General features: G+C 39.6%; 1 protein-coding gene across 4 annotated transcripts in view; it reads right to left on the bottom strand.

The window, feature by feature from the left end:
• The window catches only part of SNAPC3 (small nuclear RNA activating complex polypeptide 3), a 38,123-nt gene extending 15,044 nt beyond the window's left edge, over nucleotides 1–23,079 (bottom strand). For 2 of the 4 annotated variants that reach the window (XM_077765054.1, XM_077765055.1), the window contains exons 1-4: nucleotides 22,741–23,079; nucleotides 21,952–22,029; nucleotides 7,547–7,631; nucleotides 3,800–3,904 (exon numbers count right to left, since the gene is read on the bottom strand). In XM_077765054.1, coding sequence (XP_077621180.1) covers nucleotides 3,800–3,904; nucleotides 7,547–7,631; nucleotides 21,952–22,029; nucleotides 22,741–23,063 — 591 coding nt within the window. In that variant the 5' untranslated portion in view covers nucleotides 23,064–23,079. The remainder of the gene's footprint in view (nucleotides 1–3,799; nucleotides 3,905–7,546; nucleotides 7,632–21,951; nucleotides 22,030–22,740) is intronic. The other 2 variants (XM_077765056.1, XM_077765057.1) reach the window with 1 other exon arrangement.
• Nucleotides 23,080–23,298: the final 219 nt, after the last annotated feature.

The following is a 23,298-nucleotide window of genomic DNA, read 5'->3' as shown; positions in this document are numbered from 1 at the left end:
TCTATATTTTAATTTTTTTACTATTTTTTTGTAAATTTATTTATTTATTGTAAATTTATTGTACTAAATAAATTTATTGTAAATTTATTCTATTTTACCTTCTTCAATTCATTTTGTACTATTTTACTGTATATATTCTTTTAAATTTTGAAATTTTTTCTCACTTTTTTCTCTATTCAAATTAAGGTTCTTTGAACAACCAGACTAAAACATACCTAGGATTTAGCTTCCTTTATTTGATTTGTGCTTTTTAAAACCTTTTTAATTTTGTTATTTTATTAATTCTTTTTCTTCCTCCAAAATGACAAAACAAAGGAATTCAACCCAAAAGAAAGAACCGGAAGAAATGTCAGCAAGAGACTTCATCAACACAGACATCAGATGTCAGAATTAGAATTTAGAACCATGAAAATAAGAATACTAGCTGGGGTTGAAAAAGACATAGACTCCCTCCTACAGATATAAAAGATGTGAAATCTAGTCAGGATGAAATTAAAAACATTATAACTGAGATGCGATCTCTAAAGATGCCACAGTGACAAGGATGAATGAAGCAGAGCAGCTATTCAATGACACAGAAGAATTATGGAGAATAAAGAGGGAAACTAAGGCTAAAGAACATGCAACAAGAACTAGAGAACGCAGTGAGTCACTAGAAGGGAATAACATTCAAATCATAGGTGTCCTAGGAAACTAAGAGACAGAAAAAGGGATAGGAAGTTTATGTGAGCAAATCATAGCAGAAAACTTTCCTAACCTGGGGAAAGACACAGACATCAAAATCCAAGAAGCACCGAGACCTTCCATTAGATTAAACAAAAACCATCCACAAGGCATATAATAAATTCACAAAATACACAGACAAGGAAAGAATTATGAAAGCAGAAAGAGAAAAAAAAAACTTCTTAATCTACAAGGGAAGACAGATCAGGTTCACTGCAGATCTATCCACAGAAACTTGGCAGGCCAGAAAGGAGTGAAAGGATATGTTCAACATGCTGAATCAGAAAAGCATGCAGCTAAGAATTATTCATCCAAGAAGAATCCAAGGCTATCATTCAAAATGAGAGATAAAGAGTTTCCCAGATAAACAAAAACTAAAGGAGTTCATGACCACTAAGCCAGCCCTGCAAGAAATTTTAAGGACTCTCTGAGAGGAGAAAAGATGAAACAAAACAAAAAACAACAAAAGCAACCAAGACTAGAAAGGACCAGAGAACATCGTCACAACCTCCAACTCTACAGGCAACACAACGGCAATAAATTCTTATCTTTCAGTACTCACTCTAAATGTCTATGTACTAAACGCTTCAATCAAAAGACACAGGGTAAGAGAATGGATAAGAAAACAAAATCCATCTATAAGCTGTTAACAAGATACCCATTTTAGACCAAAGACACCTTCAGATTGAAAGTAAGAGGATGGAGAACCATCACAATAATGGCCACCAAAAAAAAGTCGGAGTAGCCATACTTTTGTCAGACAATCTAGATTTTAATAAAGACTGCAACAAGAGATGAAAAAGGGCATTCTATCATAATTAACATGTCTATCCACCAAGAAGATCTAACAATTGTAAACATATACGCCCCCAACAGGAAAGCACTCAAATATATAAATCAGTTAATCACAAACATAAAGAGATCACAACCAACACTGCAGAAATACAAACAATAATATAAGAGCAATTATAGGCCAATAAATTGGGCAATTTGGAAGAAATGGACAAATTCTTAGAAACATATAAACTACCAAAACTGAAACAGGAAGAAATAGAAAATTTGAACAAACCCATAACCAGTAAAGAAATTGAATTAGTAATCAAAAATCTCCACCCCCCCAAAAAAAAGTCTAGGCAAGATGGCTTTCCAGAGGAATTCTACCAAACATTTAAAGAAGACTTAACACCTATTCTTTTCAAGCTGTGCCAAACTATAGAATGGAAGGAAAACTTCCAAACTCATTCTATGAGGCCAGCATTATAATGATTCCAAAACCAGACAAAGACCCTACTAAAAAGGAGAACTAAAGACCAATTTCCCTAATGAATATGGATGCAAAATACTCAACAAGATACTAGCCAACCGAATCCAACAATACAGTAAAAGAATTATTCACCACAACCAAGTGGTATTTATACCTGAGATGCAGGGTTGGTTCAGTATCTGCAAATCATTCAGTGTGATACAGCACATTAATAAAACAAAGGACAACATCTCAAAAGATACAGAGAAAGCATTTGACAAAATACAGCATCCTTTCTTGATAAAAACCCTCAAGAAAGTAGGGATAGAAGGATCATACCTCAAGATCACAAAAGACATATATGAAAAACCCACTACTAATATCATCCTCAAAGGGGAAAAATTGAGGCTTTTGCCCTAAGGTTAGGAACATGATGAGGACGTCACTCTCATCACTGTTATGCAACACAGTACTGGAAGTCCTAATCTTAGCAATCAGACAACACAAATAAATTAAAGGCAGCCAAACTGGCAAGGAGTAAGTCAAAACTTTCATTCTTTGCAAAACCCAAAAGATTTCACCAAAAAATTGCTAGAACTGATCCATGAACTCAGCAACGTCACAGGATATGAAGTCAATGCACAGAAATCTGTTGCATTTCTATTCACCAATAATGAAACAGCAGAAAGAGAAATCAAGGAATTGATCCCATTTACAACTGCACCAAAAACCATAAAATACCTAGGAATAAACCTAACCAGAGGTGAAAAATCCGTATACATACTGAAAACTACAGGAAGCTTATGAAAGAAATTGAAGACGTAAAAAAATGGGAAAATATTTCAAGCTCATGGACTGGAAGAACAAATATTGTTAAAATATCGATACTACCCAATCTATATATTCAGCGCAATCCGTATCAAAATAATAACAGCATTCTTCACAGAGCTAGAACAAACAACCCTAAAATTTGTATGGAACCAGAAAAGACCCTCAATAGCCAAAGTAAGCTTGAAAAAGAAAATCAAAACATGAAACTGGAGGGTATTATGCTAAAAGAAATTAGTCAGAGAAAGAAATAAGTGACTTCACTCATATGTGGAATTTAAGATGCAAAACAGATGAACATAAGGGAACGGAAGCAAAAATAATATAACACAGAGGGGGACAAAACATGAGACTCTTAAATATAGAGAATAAACTGAGNAAAAAAAAAAAAAAAAAAAAAAAAAAAAAAAAAAAAAAAAGTTTTTAAAAAAAAAAAAAAAAGAAAAAGAAAGGAAGGATGTAATTCAAAACTCAGGAAACCAGAAAGGAGACTCACACCATCTGTCTTTAAGGCCCCAGGTCATATTCCATTAGTGTCCTTGGCTTACTTCCCTTCTGTGGTCACAAGAAAGTCAAAACTTCACAGCTTTCTACCCAAACACATTTCCTGTGTTTACTACTACAACCTAATAAAGGTCTGTATTCTCATACTATAAAAATTTTTTAAAACCTCCACAAAACTAAAAAACAACCTCCTCAATGGTTCATATACTTAGAATCACTGAGGATTTGCATATACTTTCAGTTGCTTCCAGTGAAGCAATTAGGTATACATTCCAGTATTATCACTGTAATCCTCTTAATTAAGAGATTATTTGAAATTTGACCTTATTTACGATATTTCTTATTAAAACAGAGAACCAAGGATACGGACAGGATGTGAGATAAAGCAGCATATGCTTGCATTTATTTTGAACCCTAAGGATTGTGACTCTCCAAATAATTAAACCCTTTGACAAAAGTCATCCATATTATCTGTGAAATTCAAAAGATTGCACTACTAACCTTATGAAATATAACGGGGTACAAGATATTTACAGATAGGATAAGCTCCCCTTCTTCAATCATGTCTGCTGGGTTTTCAGGCTTTTTGCCTATGGCATGTGACTCCTGAAGGAGAAAAACGAGTAAGAGACCTTAAAATCAGACACTGTGACGCAGACAAGAGGCAGTACGGAATGACAGCTATCCGTAAGGGCTTGAGTCAGACAGCCCTGGGTCTGACTCTTAGTTTTACTTCAAAAAAATTGTTAAAAATCTCTCTAGGCTTTAGTTTCATCTTCTGTAAAAAATCAGAAAATACTCATTTTAGAGAACTATAGCTGGGGATGTGTACATAATGGATCTAACAATGTTTGGCACTAAGTGCTTAGCAACTGATGATAAAACAGGAGTTTATCAACGAATGTTGGTATAACACTGGCATTTACAGTTGCTAACACTTTTACATACCTCCTCTCATATTATTATGAACGTTGTTTGACAGATTATGCACAGAGGTTCAGATTTACCTACGGATAAATCAGCAAGATGCAAATTCAGATCGATTTAGCTCTAAAACCAACACTGTTTTGCTTTTCACAACAATATCACATCTTTAATACTTTACACCCTCTATTTCATGTGTGTGGTAACTACAGAATAGAGGCCACCATGGTGGACTAGGTAAGAAGTACATGCACAAAATAAGAGGGAGAGGCATTAAGCAAAATGGCACTGAAGGCAGCTCTAGGGATCAGTCCCTCCACCAAAGCAACCAATAAGATGGAAAGAGACTGCTCAGTTACATCCACCAGGGGAGCGTCTGATGAAAACACAAGCTGCTGGTCTTTCGTAAGCAAGCATGGGGTGCAAACCAACTACACCCCCACTTCTTAGCCCCACTGCAGGTGTGGAAACAGTGGCCTGTGTTCCTGGAACAGATGGCTGACGTCACATGACAAGCAGTGGGGACCCTGTTCTCCCAAAAATAGGTGTTGTTTTGTTTGGTCTGGTGATGGCCTCGTACGCACACTTGCCTTGGTGTTGGGCCTCCCGCCAGCAGCGGCTTCCCACAGCAGCAGCTACCAGAACATTTAGAGACAGAGCATTCCCTCCCCCCCCAATTTGTGGAGGCAGACATTTAAGGAAATCTTAACAGGTCACTGGCTGCCCACAGAGGTAATGCAACAGAAATATCCACAACCATACATAAAAAGGAATACACACATTGGAAAAAGTTTGAAAATGTCATAGATAGCTCCAACCCTCAGCAAGTGAAAAAATATACTCAGAATGTCCAGGTACCCACAAAAACTTATAAAGCACACACACAAAAAAACAAGAAAATATGTCACGTTCAAAAGAAAAAAATAAATCTGGTAACACCATCCTTGAGGAAGCCCAGATATTGAAATTACAGGTCAAATGCACTCAAAGAGCTCAAGGAAACCACAGACAACTAAAGGAAATCAGGTTCCTCAGTAAGATTAATAGGTGTTTTCTAACAGAAACCATGAAGAGAAGGGAGTAGGACAACATATTTTAATACATGAGAAGAGAGAAAACAGTAAGCAAGAATTCTATACATGGCAAAACTATCCTTCAGTAATGAAAGAAAAATTAAGGCATTTTCAGATTAAAAAAAAAAAGATGAGGGAGTTCGTTAATAGTAGACTTGCTATATAGAAATGCTAAAGAGAAAAAGAGAGAAAAGCAAGGCTCAAGCCCACCCAAAGTGGGGTTCCTGCTCACCCGATATGGGACTCGAACTCAGGAACCTGAAGATCATGACCTGAGCTGAAGTCAGATGCTTAATGCCACCCAGGTGTCTGAACTTAATCAAATTTTAAAACTTTTGTATATCAGAGGACACCATCTAGAGAGTAAAAACACAATCCGTAGAATGGGAGACAATATTTTAAAATCACACATGTGGTAAGGGTCTAGTATCCAGAAACTGCAAAAAACTTACAACTCAACAACAAAGAGACAACTCAATTAAAAAACTAGTGAAGGACTTGAATAGACATTCTCCAATGAAGAAATACAGACGGCTAACCATCACATGAAAAGATGCTGAACATCACTGATCAGCTGGGACATGCATAACCATAATGAGATACCACTTTATGCCCACTAGGATGGCTGTTCTCAAAAAAAACCCCAGAAAATATCAAATGCTGAACAGGATGTGGAGAAACTAGAATCTTTGTGCATTGCTGGTGGGAATGTAAAATGATGCAGCTGCTGTGGAAAACAGTTTGGTGGTTCCTCAAAAACTACGTTATGACTGAGCAATTCCACTCGCAGGTATGTACTGAAAAGAAACGAAAATGGACTCAAACAGGCACCTGTATATTCATGTTCACAGCAGCATTATTATAATAGCCAAGATGTGGAAATATGCCAAATGTCCATCAAGAGATAAACAGATAGGGGCACCTGTGGGGTGCAGTCGGTTAAGCATCTGACTCTTGATTTCAGCTAAGGTCATGGGCTCGAGGTTCATATTGAGCCATGCTTTGGGTTCTGTGATGATGATGAGAGGCCTGCTTAGGATTCTTACCCCCCTCCCCCCGCCCCTGTTCATGTATACTTGTGCTCTCTCTTTCAAAAATAAATAAACTTAAAAAAGGATGAACAGATAAACAAAATGTGGTATATCCATACAATGGAATATTATTCAGTCAAAAAAAGGAATGAAGTCCTAATACCTGTAACACACAGTATATTTAAAACAATATACTAAGTAAAATATGCTGAGCACAAAAGGACAAATATTGCATGATTCCACTCATACGAGGGATCTAGAATAGGCCAAGTCACAGATGCAGAAAGTAGAATAAAGGTTCAGTGCTGGGGGAAAGGAAAAGGGGGAGTTACTTGCTCAGTATAGAATTTCTGTTTGAGGTGATGAAAAAGTTCTGGAAACAGTAAGGGATACCCAACACAGTGAATGCATTTAATGCCACTTAAATTGAACACTTAAAAATGGTTAAAATAGTAAGGTATATGTTATTCAAATTTTACAATGAAAATATATATAGGAGAGAAAATAGACGCCCTTATGTACTATAATGTGACCAACATAGCATCACATAGTAGGTCCTCAAGAATATGTACTGAATGGGGCGCCTGGGTGGCTTAGTCGGTTAAGTGTCCGACTTTCGCTTAGGTCATGATCTCGCGGTTCGTGGGTTCGAGCCCCGCGTCGGGCTCTGTGCTGACTGCCGGCTCAGAGCCTGGAGCCTGTTTCAGTCTGTGACTCCCTCTCTCTCTGACCCTCCCCTGCTCACGCTGTCTCTCTCTCTCTCTCCTAGAAATAAATAAAAATATTGGAAAAAAAAAAAAAGAATATGTACTGAATGGACCCACCATGTCTACTAATACTTAATTCCTCATTACTCAGCATCTTAGATTTTTCTGAGGGTTTACATAAGAGATGGTAGATTAAGAAAGAATATGGTGAAATCAAAATCAGGAGCAGAACAAAAGTATCAGGAACAGGGTGATGAAAGGGCATGAAGTTAGCCTAATACCCAGAGCAAGACTGAGCTAAAAGCGAAAATAAAGGCAGAGATATGAATGAGTCAAGTGTGCCATCACCTGAATTCTGTGGGTCTTTCTCTCCTGCTAGTTCCCAGTCCCAGTGAGGCTTCTCCAGTTTGTTTTCAACAAGCGTATCCAGTATAAAGCCACCACAGAGATGCCACTAATGCCCAGTGACAGAGTTCGTTGTCTCACGGGAAAAGAAAAAGAGGAGACTCTTACCATCTCGTAAGCAAAGGTTTCTTGTCTGCAAACCCGATCTATTGTTATGGTTTCTTCCCGCTGTTCCAGAAGCCTCTTTCTAACCCTGCCAGAGAGACAAGAAAAATCAAACTTCAATATTCTTTACTGAGTCTTCCAAGGTATCTTTCATACTTTTGTTTTGAAGTAATGTTAGACTTAAAGAGAAACTGTAGGGGCGCCTGGGTGGCTTAGTCGGTTAAGCGTCCGACTTTCGCTTGGGTCATGATCTCGCGGTTCGTGGGTTCGAGCCCCACATCGGGCTCTGTGCTGACTGCCAGCTCAGAGCCTGGAGCCTGTTTCAGTCTGTGACTCCCTCTCTCTCTGACCCTCCCCTGCTCATGCTGTCTCTCTCTCTCTCCTAGAAATAAATAAAAACCTTAAAAAAAAATAAAAAAAAAAAAAAAATAAAGAGGAACTGTAAAACTAGTATGAAGAAAGAGTCCTCTATACCTTTCACCCAGGTTTCCCCTATGTTAATGCCTTACATGATCAGAGAGTAATTATCAAAATCAGAAAATTAATATTAATACAGTATTAACGATAAGTCTTTTTGAATTTCGCAAATTTTTAATGTAATGCCTTCTTTCCGGCCCTTCCAGGTGACTACAGTTCCTCACTTTTCCTTGCCTTTCATAATCTTGACACTTGTGAAGAGCTCCACGCCGTTACTTTGTAGAATGTTCTTGAATTTGCACTGACTGCTGTCTCCTCACAATTAGAGTAAGGCTGTGCATTTGGCACAAGAACACCCCAGGAATGATGTCCTCACAGTTATCACACCAAGGAGTTCATGGTGTTGATATTAACATGTCTTGTTACTGGTAAGGTTTACCTTGGTTAAGCTCCTGTCTGCCTGATTCCTACACTAGAAACATACTTTATTTTCCTTTGTACTTGCTAAGTATTTAGGGGAAGATCCTTTGAAACCACGCAAATCTTGTTTCTCCTTGAACTTTCATCCAGGAATTTTAGCATTCAAAAGGAGATCTTGTGCACACATTACTGTGGAATATGCCTCGTGGTGATTCTCTATTCCCCTCCTTCTGCATTTATTCACTGGCATTATGAGAAAGACTGGTCTCTTCCCTCCCACTTATTTGGTCATTCATATTAATATGAACTCATATTTATTTCATTCTGTAGGTTAGTATCTAATTAATACCTAATATCTGATTAAATTATTCTGTTGATCAAACTGTTCCACGTGTGGCCATTAGGAGCTCCTTCATGTTGGCTCCTGCTCTTTGAACAAACCCTCACCATTTTTTGAGCACTTCCTCACTTTCTAGCACCGTAAGATGCTCAAGGCTCACCCCGTATTTCCCTGTCTCAGGCCCGGAATCAACTACTAAGAGCTTCACGGAGACAGGTGCTTTGAGACCATTAGCTGGGCACCAGGTGTTTTCACTGCTACAGCCATCAGTGCTTCCAGACCTCCCAGTGGAGAGAGGTAGAAAACACGTGTATGTACATTATCCCACACGCATACAAATACCTGCATTTCTGTATTTTTCCATCCGGTATATATTTAACCATGAGTTTATACTGATACTCTAATCCCAAACTAAAACCACACGGCTCATTTTAGCCTTCAACCTTTCCTTGTAACTTCTTTCTCCACAAGTGAGAACCCCAGCTCCCATTACCTATTAATTCACTTATTTGTTCACGTCTAGAAAACACTAAGTCATGAAAAGGACTTTTTGTTTTCAGCCTTGTGACACTGAACCAAACTATGCTTCTGTAGTAGTTCTTTCTTCCTCATTCTCCTCAGTGTTATTTGTGACACAGCCTCATTTGTTCATTCATGTACTCTCTTTTGGGTCCCCCTCCCCTCACATCCTGGTCGGTTTTAATTGATTGCTTTGGAGATGTTGTAAAAGATACGTGAGACATCACTATGGTTCTGAAAGTCAGAGTTATAGATATATATATGTATTTATGCACACGCACACTCAACGAAATGTCATTCCGTCTTCATCCCTACTAACATGTTCCCATTCTCTCGTTACTTCTCACCCCTTTCCCACCCACCCCTTGTAGGCAACCGATCTCTACAGTTGTGGTTTATCCTTTCCATTTCCTTTATACAAATAAGCAAATATCTGTTTATTGTCTCAAATTTCTTGGGGCACCTGATGTCAACCATCCAACTCTTGCTTTCAGCTCAGGTCACGATCTCACAGTTTGTGAGTTTGGCCCTACACTGGGCTCCAAGCTGGCAGTGCAGAGCCTGCTTGGGATTTTCTGTTTCTCTGCCCCTCCCCTACTCACCCCCTCTCTTAAAAAAAAAAAAAAATCTTTTTCTATCAGAGTTCAACTAGGAGATAAAATCCTACACAGTAATGAGAACAGAGAAAGCTTAATCTAAAGAAGTATTAACTTCAACAGACGATTAGAGTAATGAGAGATTAGCAAGTAAGAAGCAGAGAACTCTAGAATATAGGCATAGCAGATATACAGAGTATCCTGCTCTTGGGGGGACAAAGAGTGCCCAAGAAGTGTTCCTTTTCTCCCCCCAGGACTGAGATCCACGCTTTGTTGAAGAGGCCATGGCTGTAACTCCCTGAAGGGCAGAGAAAGTTGCTCTGGTGCTCCATCAGCGAACTGCTGGAAATGCAGGGTATGAGGAAGAGCTGCACAGGGGAGGCATCAAGGGGAGTGGAGCGGCTGCACAGGGAACACTGCTGGGCAATGGGTACTACTGACTGCCAGGTGCCCCGCACTGATCACAGGACAGGCCGGGAAGCAAAACCTTCCCTCTTGGAAAGTCTCTTCTACACTTTTACTGACAAAGGGTAACAATGTGTCAGCTGGCAAAGAATAAATATTTAAAGGGCCAAAGCCCATTCTTACAGAGAAGGCCAAAAAAGGTAAATTTATAGATGAGAGTCAACAAACTGATACATAGCAAATTGACTTTTTACATAAAAGGTGGTGTATGCTTTGGGGGTTTGCTTTTTTAAGAAATACAGTTTATTTATTTGAGAGAGTGAGTGGGGGAGGGGGCAGAGGAGAGAGGGAATCCCAAGCAAGATCCCAGCTATCAGGGAGGAGCCCCGACTCAAGGGCTTAATCTCACAAACTGTGAGATCATGACCCGAGCTTCCCTGCCTGAGCTACCCAGGTGCCCCATGGGCCTTTGCTTTTTTTCATGTAACAGTATCTCCTAGAAACCACACTGTTGGTTCATCCTTCCTCAGCCTTTAGTATAGCTGCAAAACACTCAACTGTATGAATGTTCTATGGTTTGTTCAACGTTTTATATATATATATATATATATATATGTGCGTGTGTGTGTTTAAAGCATTTCTAATATTGCAATTAGAAATGATGCTGCAATAAATAACCTGTACATAATGTATTTTCATATCGTTGGAGATGTATCTCCAGTAGAGACTGCTTAGAAGTGGGGCTGCTTGGGTCACAAGGTAAGCACCTGTCTTCTGTGTTAGACATTCCCAAATTGCCCTAGAAAAGGCTTGTACCATCTGCATTTCCATCAGCAATGTACAAAAATGCCCATTTCCCCATGGCCTCCTCAAAAGAATTCATATTTTTTAATGTGGGCCAGTCTGATAGGTGAGGAAAAAATATCTGTGTCATTTAAAATTTTTTTTTAATGTTTTATTTATTTCTAGGAGAGAGAGAGAGAGAGACAGCATGAGCAGGGGAGGGTCAGAGAGAGAGTCACAGACTCTGAAACAGGCTTCAGGCTCCGAGCTGGCAGTCAGCACAGAGCTCGACGTGGGGCTCGAACCCCACCTAACCGACTAAGCCACCCAGGCACCCCATATCTGTGTCATTTTAATTTGCATTTCTCTGATGTTGAATATAAATATTTTTCAGGGCACCTGGGTGGCTCAGTCGGTTAGGTGTCAGACTTCGGCTCAGGTCATGATCTCACGGTTGGTGGGTTCAAGACCCACGTTGGGCTCTGTGCTGACAGCTCAGAGCTGGAGGCTGCTTCAGATTCTGTGTCTCCCTCGGTCTCGGTCTCTCAAAAATGAATAAATGTTAAAAAAAACTTTTTTTTAAAGCACTGTGTTTACTAAACTACTTAATTTGTCCTGTTGCTAAAATCAGATTTATAGGTGAAAGCTGTAGTTTCAACTGAAAACCTTTAGTGCCATTGCAGAGGTCAAAATGTTAAAAAAAAAAAACAAAAACAAAAAAAACCCTGACATCATAATGTTTAGTATTCCTATCCAAAAGAGAACATCATTCAATGTTTTCAAGACTTTTTCCAAATCTTTCCAGAATGTTTTAAAACTTTCCTTACCTAAGTTTTAACATTTCTTGTAAATTCATTCCTAAATATTTAATCTTCCTTTTGACTATCATAAATGGGATTTCTCCATCATTATATCCCCTAATCGTTTAACTTATACATATGAATGCTATTCTTTAAATAATTACCAATTTTGTATCCTGCTTATACTAAATTCTTGTTTCTCGTTTCTTTGTTTTAGCATTGATTTCTTTCAAATTTTTGAGGTATACTATTGTATCACTGGCAGATATAGCTGGTTTCTCTTCTTTATCTACTCTTATCCCTCTAATATTTCAAACTTTTTCATTATTATAATAATGAAATATAATAATGAAAAATAATGGTAATCTGTCATCAGTGATTACAACTTGCTGAAAGGTCAAATTTTACCATTTTTTACGAATAAGGTATTTACTTGAAGTATGTACTTTTTTAGACATTAAGCTACTGCACACTTTATAGATTATAGTGTAAATATAACTTTTGTGTGCACTCGGAAACCAAAAAATTCATTGGACTCTCTTTACTGCAATGTTTGCTTTATTGTGGTGGGTCTATAATTGCTCACAAAATCTCCAAGGCATGTGTGTATTTACTGAAAGTTTTAAAATTTCCAGGTAGAGGGGGTCACCTGGGTGGCTCAGTTGGTTAAGCATCGACTGTTGACTTCAGCTCAGGTCACGATCTCACAATTCATGAGTTCAAGCACTCCACCAGGCTTGGATCCTCTGTCTCTGTCTCTCAAAAATAAACATTAAAAAAAACTGGCGCAGGAGCACATGGGTGGCTCAGTCAGCTGAGCATCCAACTGCAGCTCAGGTCATGATCTTGTAGTTCAAGAGTTCGAGCTCCACATCAGGCTTGATGCCGTCAGCTTGTCAGCACAGAGCCCACTTCAGATCCTCTAGCCTCCTCTCTCTGCTCCTCCCCTACTTGTGCTCATCCATCCATCCATCCATCCATATTTTAATTTCCAGGTAGAATGGCCTTATTCTTGTTTTTGTTAATAAACTCCAGTTTTATTATGTTCTTATCGGAGTGTTGTTTATAGTACTTCTACTTTATGGGTGTTACTGATGGTTTCTTTGTGACCTAATAAACAAACAACTTTTTTGAGTATGCCAGGGTGTCTTTTCATATCCTAAATCATAAATTTTAAGTATACAGATCTCCATAAGATATAGCCTATTGATTATGTTGTTTAGAGCTTTTACCTTACTTTTTATCCATTTGTTATTAAAGTGTTCTACTGTCGGTGCATTTTAGCTATGCATCTTGCATCTCCTATAGTTCTGTTCTATAAAGTTGAATGCTGTATTATTTTTTTCTTAATTTTTTAAAAGTTTGTTTATTTTCAGTGAGACAGAGACAGCGTGAATGAGGGAGGGGCAGTGAGAGAGGGAGAAAGAGAGAGAATCCCAAGCAGGCTTCATGCTGCCAGCACAGAGCCTGATGGGGGGGCTCGAACTCACGAACCGTGAGATCACAACCTGAGCCAAAATCAAAAGTCAGACACTTAACCAAATGAACCACCCAGATACCCAATTGCTGTATTATTTGATATGTGTGTATACATCTATATATATGTGAATATATATTTCATAAGTATCCTACCTTAATTGGGGCTTGTGGCTTTTAGCAGTAAAAAGTGTCCTTTGTTGGGGCACCTAGGTACTCTGTCAGTTAAGCCTCTGATGTTGGCTCAGGTCATGATCTCATGGTTCGTCGGTTCAAGTCCCACATTGGGTTCTGGGCTGACAGCTCAGAGCTTGGAGCCTGCTTCATATTCTGTGTCTTCTCTCTTTGCTCCTCCCCTACTCGCACTATCTCTCTCTCTCTTCAAAAATAAACAAACATTAAAAAAAATAAAAAAGAAATGCCCTTTGTTACATTTAATGTTTTAGAGCTTGAATTCTATTTGCCTTGTATCAGAATAGCTACACTTGTTCAATTTTCTTTCCATTTATCTGGTATATTTTGTCTAATCTTTTCTTTTTCTCTGAATCACTTTATTTTCTATATATATCTGTTATCTCCACAGTTTTTGTTTTTGAGCCAAATCTAAACCCCGTTTAACGGACTGTAGAGAACTGATGCCTTTGGTTTCAATTCCATCACATTTTCTAATTATATGTATAATATTAGCCGTTTTGTTCACTATGAGATGTGTATTTTTTGCTTGTCTGTTTTTTAGAAATTGAGGAGGGCTTGGTACTTGTATTTTTGTTCCAGTTGTTACCTTTGTACTTAGATATTTTTAACACTCTTCATTACCCATTGTCTTAGTTAATATTTTAATAAGTTTGTCAAGTTTTTCATCGGTATTTCATAAGATCCACTTATTGCCCACATATTATCTTCTTCCTCTTTTCTTATCCCATTTTTTTTAAGCTACAATAGTCTAATCTGTAACAATACACAACACTTGTACATTAGCCTTCCAGCCTCATCCTTACTCTATCAGTCCTCTGGTGAAAATTTCCCACTTATCATTTGGTTGGACGAAGCTCATCCTTTAGTATAGTCCTCAGAAATGTCTGGTGGATGTGTAATTACCCAAGGTGCTGTATATTAAAAATATCTTTTTCTGCAGCCTCAGTCTTGAAGGACATTTTCAACTAGATACAAAACCCTTGCTTTCATTGAGCTTTTAAAAACATTGCACTCACTTGCTGCCTTCTCTGTATATTAGTTTTGCAATGTTAATGTCATTCTATTTCTTTCTCCTTTGCACAAACATTGTGTTCTTTTTGCCTAGAAGCCTTAATGATTTTACCTTTATCTCTGAAATCTAATAGTTTTATTAGGATATGCCTCAGAACTGATCGTTCTGGTTAATTTTCCCAGATACCCAGTGAGCCATTATAACTTGTAAGATTCAGATTTTTTTTTTTTTCCAATTCTGGAAACTCCTTTTGGATTATATCAGGTATTAATTTTGTTCAACTGCTTTGTTTTTCCTCTTGAGGGACTCATAATAGGAACAAATTTTATCTTCTTTGTCTGTTTTCCATTCCTGCTACTTTCTCTCACTCCTTTCTTTCTTTACATCACTTCATTCTCCTAACGATATTCATTTCTTTCCTCGTTGCCTCTTAGCAAATTTTCATTTGCATCTACTCTGTTTTAGTTACCTCATAATTCATTTAAGATAATTTTGTTCTTTTCTTCCATTTTCTGAGTTCCATCATTTTTTTTTCATTCTTTTTTCTCATCATTTCCGTTCTTAATTTTGAAATTTCAGGGGCACCTGAGTGGCGCTCAGTCAGTTGAATGTCCGACTCTTGATTTTTAGCTCAGGTCCTGATCCCAGAGTTGTAGGATCGAGCCCCACATCATGCTCTGTGCTGAGCATGGAGCCTGCTTAAGATATTCTCTCTCCCTGCCCCTCTTCCTGCTCGTGCACACACTCTCTCTCTAAAATAAAATAAAATAAAATAAAATAAAATAAAAAATAAAATAACATTCAAAGTGTTTTTATACCCCCAAATGCTTGTTTTAGCATATTCAATTCTGTTTGGAATACAGACTCATAGTTTTCTTATTTCCTAGTTATTTCCTGGGAGAAGGGAGAGATTTCCTCGGTTGATTTGTATAAACGATTGTTTCCTGATTTTCTGCAATAAATTCCCTATGAATTTTATTTCTTCTTCACTCTGTGATACTTGTGGAGGAAAAGATTCCTAGTTTAATGGTACTCTTTTCTGTCATTCTAACAAAGCCCAAGTAAATTAGAGTGTTTTTTTGTTTGTTTTTATTTTGGTGATAGGGTTAAGAGTCCTTCAGTTCTGTGGTTCTTTTGCTTGCAGAACGCTAAAGGTTCCCCTTTTGATCCTTTATGGTGCACTGAGCAGTGCTTTGTTGCTCAGCAAAGTAACAGGGATGGGCAGGCTAAATGAAACTGCTCTTGTCTTAAAAGTAATGTTGCTGAAGCTTTGGGATGTCAGATAAGTTTCAGTAGCACCCATGTAGGAGCAATAACCTCTCTTACTGCTAGGAATTAATTTTTAAGCAGTTAAAAAATTTCAGAAATGCTGAAGACAAGTTATTTAGCTAAATACAGATTAAAAACTGTGGCACGGGGGTGCCTGGGTGGCTCAGTCAGTCAACTGTTTGACTTGGCTCAGGTCATGCTCTTGCAGTTTGTGGGTTCAAGCCCTGTATCGAGCTGTATGCTGACAGCTCAAAGCCTGGAGACTGCTTTAGGTTCTGTGTGCCTCTCTCTCTGTTCCTCCCTGTTCATGCTCTATCTCCTTCTGTCTCTCAAAAATAAATCAATGTTTAAAAAAAAAGTGTTTTTAACATAGCAAAGAAGTTTGCTTTGTATCAATCTTTTTTCATCCAATTGCCTAAAACTACTTTCTCAGGTTTATGAAAGTTTTGGTCATTCTACTCACTCTACAAATATCTACTGACTCCCTATTATGTGCCAAAGTTCTAGAAACTGGGGATACGGCAGTGTGTGCAACAGACGACACAACTTATGGAAATCTTAAGTAAGTCTAACCATAGGAAGACAGAAAATTGAATAAGTATATCATAAGTTTGATGAGTATTTCAATAGGGAAATAGGGATGCCTGGGGAACTCAGTCAGTTGAGTGTCCAACTTCGGCTCAGGTCATGATCTCAGTTTGTGAGCTTGAGTCCCACATCAGGCTATCTGCTGTCAGTGAAGATCCTGCTTCAGATCCTCTGTCTTCCTCTCTCTCTCTCTGCCCCCTCCCCCACTTCATGCTGTCTCTCAAAAATAAATAATTTAAAAAAATACATAAGTATAGGGGGGGTAAATGAGCATTAAAGGGGACCTAAATGAGAGTCTACGGTCCTTCAGTTAAGACTTGAAGGATGAACAGAAGTCAGCAAGACCAGAAGGACAAGAAGGAGGGAATGTTCTAGGCAAAGGTGTGGAGTGAGAGCACATTCCAGGAACTGACTGCAGTGTGTCTGAAGCATTGCAGAGACAGAGTTGAAAAGATTAGTAAGAGAGATGCCCTTGTGAGCCACTGAATAATTCAGGACTTTTGCCTAAGAGCCACTGCAAGATTTTAAGAGAGACACAACCAGACATGCATCTCAAAAACACCCAAGGCAGCAACCAACAACAGAGAACGCCAATGGAAGCAAAACAACACAATAGGCTTAAGGGCAATGCACAGATGAAAGAGCCTGCGCTCTAGAAGACCCTTCAAAAACCTTAGAAATGTTACAAGAAGAGCTCCGGACATTCTAACTGCATGTATTTCCCAAGGGGGAGAGAGAAGTTGTAGTAATGTGGAAAGGGATCTTAGGGCTGAAAAAAATGGAGTTTTAGATGGGAGAGAGGTCAAGTGCATCCCGAGCCATTTGAAAGAGACAGTGGCTGAAAATAAATCTGGAAAGGCGGATTTGGACTATAGGCGCAAGGCTTGGAATCTGAAGAAGAGGGCCTGCCACGGAAAATTTCTCAGCAGATGAGCAGAGAAGAGGGACAGCCACTGTCCCACTGTCACATAGAAAAGGGACAGCCACGGAAAATTTCTCAGCAGATGAATGTGTTCACGTGGTAGCATGATGAATAAATCGAAAGGAGAAAAAACTGGGCCCAGGAGAGGCGGAGGCTTTCAGAATGCTCCAAGTATTTATTGCTAATGTAAACATCAGCTGTGGCGATTAGGAAAACAGACTTGGCTGATGTTATAAAAGAAACCAAGGTGGAGTTGAAACACCTAAGTCTTCCACGGGGACAACAGGAAGGGTAGGATCAAGGATGACAGAAAGATGATGTGGTGTGGGGAAGAGGGCTACAAATTGGAAATTATAAATGTCACTATCACACACACATTTATTTTCTCTATAGCATTATCACAGCGCAGTCTCTCTCAAAGTGTGACTGACTGGCAGACCAGCACTGATCGACAGCTATCTGTAATCCAAGCAGTACAGACAATGAGGGCAAGCATTTTCTTTTGAGAGGAAGCATTCAGAAACAGTCACATAGATAACAGAAAAATCTGATGGGAAGTAATAAATGAACTCAATAAACTTGCAGGATACAAAATTAATATATAGGAATCAGTTGTATTTCTATACGCTAATAATAAAGTAGCAGAAAGAAAAAATTTTTGAATAATTCCACTTAACAATTACACCAAAAAGAATAAAATAGCAAGGAAGAGACTCAACCAAGGAGGTAAAAGACCTGTACTCTGAAAACTATAAAACACTGATGAAAGAAACTGAAGATAACACAAAGAAATGGAAAGATACTGCAAGCTCATGAAATGGAAGAATTAATATTGGTAAAATATCTACGCTGCCCCAAACAACCGACAGAGTCAATGCAACCTCTATCAAAATATCAACAGCATTTTTCATAGAACAAGAACAAATAACATAAAAATTTGTATGGAACTAAAGAAACCCAAACAGCACAGCAATCTTGACAAAGAACGAAACTGGAGGTATCACATTCCCAGATTTCAAGATATACAACAAATCCATAGTAATCAAAGAGTATGATACTGATACAAAAACAGACACACAGACCAATGGAACAGAAGAGAGCCCAGAAAGAAACCCACACTTATACGGTAAATTAATCTGTGAAGAAGGAGGCAAGAATATACAATGGGAAAAAACAGTCTCTTCAACAAATAGTGTTGGGGAAAACTGGACGTGAAAAGGAATGAAACCAAATCACTATCTTACACTGCATACAAAAATAAGTTCAAAATGGATTAAAGACCTTAATGTGAGACATGAAACCATAACACTCCTAGAAGAAAGCACAGGCATTAATCTCCTGGATATCAGTCTTAACAATATTTTTCTAGATGTCTCCTCAGGCAAGGGAAACAAAAGCCAAAATAAAACACTGGGACTATACCAAAATAAAAAGCTTTCAACATAGCAACAAAAACCATCAATAAACAAAAAGGTAAGCTACTGAATAGGAGAAGATAGAAATGATATAGCCAATAAAGTGTTAATAACCAAAATAAAAACATACACAACTCAATAGCAAAAAAAAGCCAAATAGCCCAATTAAGAATGGCAGGGGCCTGAACAGATGTTTTTCCAAAGAAGACATACAGATGGCCAAAAATGCTCAACATCACTCATCATCAGGGGAATACAAACCAAAACCCCTATGGTGGGGGAGCCCCTGCGGGGGGCTCAGCGCGTTAAGCGTCCAACTCTGGCTCAGGTCATGATCTCAGTTTGTGGATTTGAGCCTCGCGTAGGGCTCTGTGCTGACAGTGCGGAGCCTGGAGCCTGCTTTGGATTGTGTCTCCTTCTCTCTCTGCCCCTCCCCCGCTCATACTCTGTCTCTGTCTCCCTCTCTCTCTCTCAAAAAGTAAACAAACATTAGGGGTGTGTGGGTGGCTCAGTCAGTTAAGAGTCCAACTGTGGCTCAGATCATGATCTCACAGTTTGTGGGTTCGAACCCCACACAGCCTCTCTGCTGACCCCTCAGAACCTGAAGCCTGTTTCAGATTCTGTGTCTCCTTCTCTCTCTGCCCCTCCCCTGCTCACATTCTTTCTCTCTCTCTCTCTCTCACAAATAATAAACATTAAAAAATTTTGTTAATAAATAAATAAACGTTAAAAAAAATCCAAAACCACCATGAGATACCATCTCACACTAGTCAGAATGGCTAGAACTAAAAAGACAAGAAATAACAAGCGTCAGCAAGGATGAAGAGAAAAAGAAACCTCTGTGTACTGTTTGTGGGAATTACTGGTATAGCCACTGTAGAAAACAGTATGAAGGTTCCTGAAAAAAATTAAAAATAGAAATACTATATGATTCAGGGGCACCTGGGTGGCTCAGCTGTTTGAGTGTCCAACTCTTGATTTTGGCTTAGGTCATGATCTCACAGTTCACAAGACTGAGCCCTGCACCGGACACTCCGCTGACAGCATGGAGCCTGCTTAGGATTTTCTCTTTCTCTCTCTCTAAATAAATGAATAAACTTTAAAAAAAAATACTATATGATCCAGTAATTCCACCATTGGCTATTAGCCCAAAAAAAACAAAAACACTGACTTGAAAGATACATGCATTCCCTCAGTTTACTACAGCATTATTTACAATAGCCAAGATATGGAGGTAACCCAAGTGCCCATGGATAGACAAATGGATAAACATGTCATATAAACACACAATGGAATATTACTCAGCCATAAAAAAGAGTGAGATCTTGCCATCTGCAACAACATGGACAGACCTAGAGTATTATGCTAAATGAAAATAATTTAGACAGAGAAAGACAAATACTACACAATTTCACTTACATGTGGAATTTAAAAAACAAAACAAACAAAAAGCAAAAAACAGCCCCATAAATACAGAGAACAGATGGCTGCCACGAAAGGTGAGGGGCAGGGGGTGTGAATGGGTGAAGGGGAGTGATCAGTACCAATTTTCAGCTGTGGAATAAGGAAGTCATGGGGATAAAGGGACAGGAGAGCTAATATAGTCAATAATATTGTAACAGCCTTCCTTGTGAGATGACAGATGGGAGCCACACTTGTGGTGAGCATTGAACATCCACAGCTGTCAAATCACTGTATGCTTTACACCTGAAACCCATGAAACATTCAAACTCTACTTCAATAAAAACAAATCCAAGACAATGACATATTTCAAAAAATGAAAAAAAAAACCCAAAAAACAAAAAACGAAAAGCACAATGACCTGGAAGTCTTGCAGGAAAAGTTTTAATAGTCTTTTTATAATCTTCAAAAAATAATAGTAATAATAAACTTTGTTCTAAGAAAAAAAAAACAACAACAAACTTTTATTGTGTTTGTGGGTTTTTTGTTTTTTTACCCAGTAGGCTTCACACACAGCAAGGAGCCCCAATGCAGGGCTTGAACTCAAGACCCTGAGATCAAGACCTGAGCTGAGATCAAAAGCCAGACAAGAGTTTTTACCTGGTCATTCCACTTTCCTAGTAATTCATTAGTAATCTATTTTACAAAAGTATGTATTTGTCAAAAATTAAAAATTGTAAACAAAACAAAACTGGTCCTTTACAACAAACAGTTTGAAAAACACTATCAGTATTTAGCTGGCACTGAAATCTAGGTAGATAAACTGCATCTTGGTAAATACACATTTTTTTTTTTATGTTTATTTATTTTGAGGAGGGGGGGAGCACACAAGCAGGGGAAAGGCAGAGAGAGAGGGAGACACAGAATTCAAAGCAGGCTCCAGGCTCTGAGCTGTCAGCATACAGCTTGATGCAGGGCTCAAACTCTCAGACCATGAGATCATGACCTGAGCTGACTGACTGAGCCACCCAGGCGCCCCTACACCCATTTAAAACTAAACATAAATCTGGGGCTTCTGGGTGGCTCAGTTGGTTGAGCGTCCGACTTCAGCTCAGGTCATGATCCCACGGTTTGTGAGTTCCAGTCCCATGATGGGCTTTGCCCTGACAGCGAGGAGCGTACTTCAGATTCTCTGTCTCCCTCTCTCTCTGCCCCTCCTCTTCCCTCTCTCTCAAAAATAAACATTTAAAAAAAAAATTAAAAATAAACACAACTCTGAATATGAACTGGACATTAATGGTTATTTATTTACTGCTAATTTTCTCAGGTGTAATAATACCACTCTGATTTTGGGAGCTACATGCTGATGCATTTAGGTATGAATTACGATGTCTGAAAACTTACTGAATGGCTCAGCAACAGAAAAAGACTTACAGCAGGTATTTCAAACACACAGAGCTAAAGTAAACACAGCTAGGGGTGCCTGGGTGGCTTAGTCGGTTAAGCGTCCGACTTTCGCTTAGGTCATGACCTCGCGGTTTGTGGGTTCGAGCCCCGCGTCGGGCTCTGTGCTGACTGCCAGCTCAGAGCCTGGAGCCTGTTTCAGTCTGTGACTCCCTCTCTCTCTGACCCTCCCCTGCTCACGTTGTCTCTCTCTCTCTCTCTCTCCTAGAAATAAATAAAACATTAAAAAAAAATTAAAAAAAAATAAAGTAAACACAGCTAAATGTCAACAATGGTTGAATTTAGGGGGTAGGGTGATAACTATGTGTACTTTCAACTTCTGAATAACATAACGTTGCAAAAATATTTAAATAAGTACCACATAATAAAAGTAAAGTCTTCCATACCCCAAAGTCACTAGGTCGGTGTCCTCTGGGATGACTTCTGGATCGTCCCCCTCCTCAAGGCACTTTAGTTTATCAAGGCTAAAACAGAAACACAAAGGAAAAACAGTCCCCCATCTTGTTCACAGAGAGTCAGGGTTGTGTCCTAAAAACATCATTAAACAATCAAGAAGTCAGATAAAAATCTGGCAGGCGGTCCGAGGAAGCCTGAATTCAAGACAATGATTTCTGTGCCGATATTCTATAAAGAAAGGATACGTGGCCGATTGATATATGGCAACCAATGCTGTTAAATGGAGAAAGACCGTTTATATTTTCACCCCATATAAACCACTTTGGGGGAATTTTTCGTAGACGCACACCCGGAAGGTCCCCAAAAGGGACCTCGGTTAATCAAGGTTTTAACACTCCTCTGGTTAAATCTCCTTCCAGCCCCGTCATTGCTAAGCCTCCTCCATTGTCCAAGTGTGTTGTCAATGGCAGATACATATCGCCAGTTACTCTGATTGCTTTTCTGTATTAACAAGCACTTTAAAAAATTAAGGGGGGAGGGAATTACTCTTTCATGCAGCTCTCTCGTCCCTATACACTCCAACTCGCAGAAATTGGGCATTCTGATCACGGGACATCTCCCAGGGTTCCAGGAAAGCTCCAGGAGGCTCTGAGAGGGCGACCCTCCTACCCCGGGGAGTAAATCGCAGGCCCTCCCAAGGATGGTCCCAGGAGAGCACAGGAGCAAGGCTGCACTCAGGTTGGCCCCCACCAACAAGAGCCCCTCGGCCCCGCACTCACCCGCACACCGCCCGCAGCTCGGCTGCCGCCTCCAGGCTGCAGCCCAGATCCCGGGCCACCGCAGCATCCTCCTGGCCCCACTCGCAGACTCCCTGGCTCTCTGGCAGCGCGGCCGCCTGCTGCTCCTTCAGCGACAAGTCCCCTTCCCCGCGCAACCGGCCACGCCACAGCTCCCCGAAAGCGCCCACATAGAATGCACGGGTGTTTAGCTCGGGAAGCTCGTACTCTGGAAAGTTGCAGCTCCCACCGCTGGACACCGGGTCCTGCCTGCTATCCATTCCGCGGCACGTTGGGCCGACCCCAACACCTTCAGCCATGTTCATCCCACTCCTTTCCCTGCAAAAGCCGGGCGATCAAGACTTCGCGCAGCGTAATGGGACTTGTAGTTGCACGGGGCGAGGGCCGAAGAGCGGCGGAGCTGCGTGGGCTCGGCTTCAGACACTACATTTCCCAGCAGGCCCCGGGCCGGACACGCCCCCGGGCGCGGCGCCGCGAGCATCCGCGCGCAGGGCTGAGCGCATTGTTCTCCGCTCGCGGATAGACGGGCGGCGGTTGGTT

This window comes from Crocuta crocuta, unplaced genomic scaffold, assembly GCF_008692635.1.
Source record: "Crocuta crocuta isolate KB4526 unplaced genomic scaffold, BGI_CrCroc_1.0 scaffold687, whole genome shotgun sequence".
Classification (NCBI taxonomy): Eukaryota; Metazoa; Chordata; class Mammalia; order Carnivora; family Hyaenidae; genus Crocuta; species Crocuta crocuta.
This window is presented reverse-complemented; position numbering and strand designations above follow the sequence as displayed.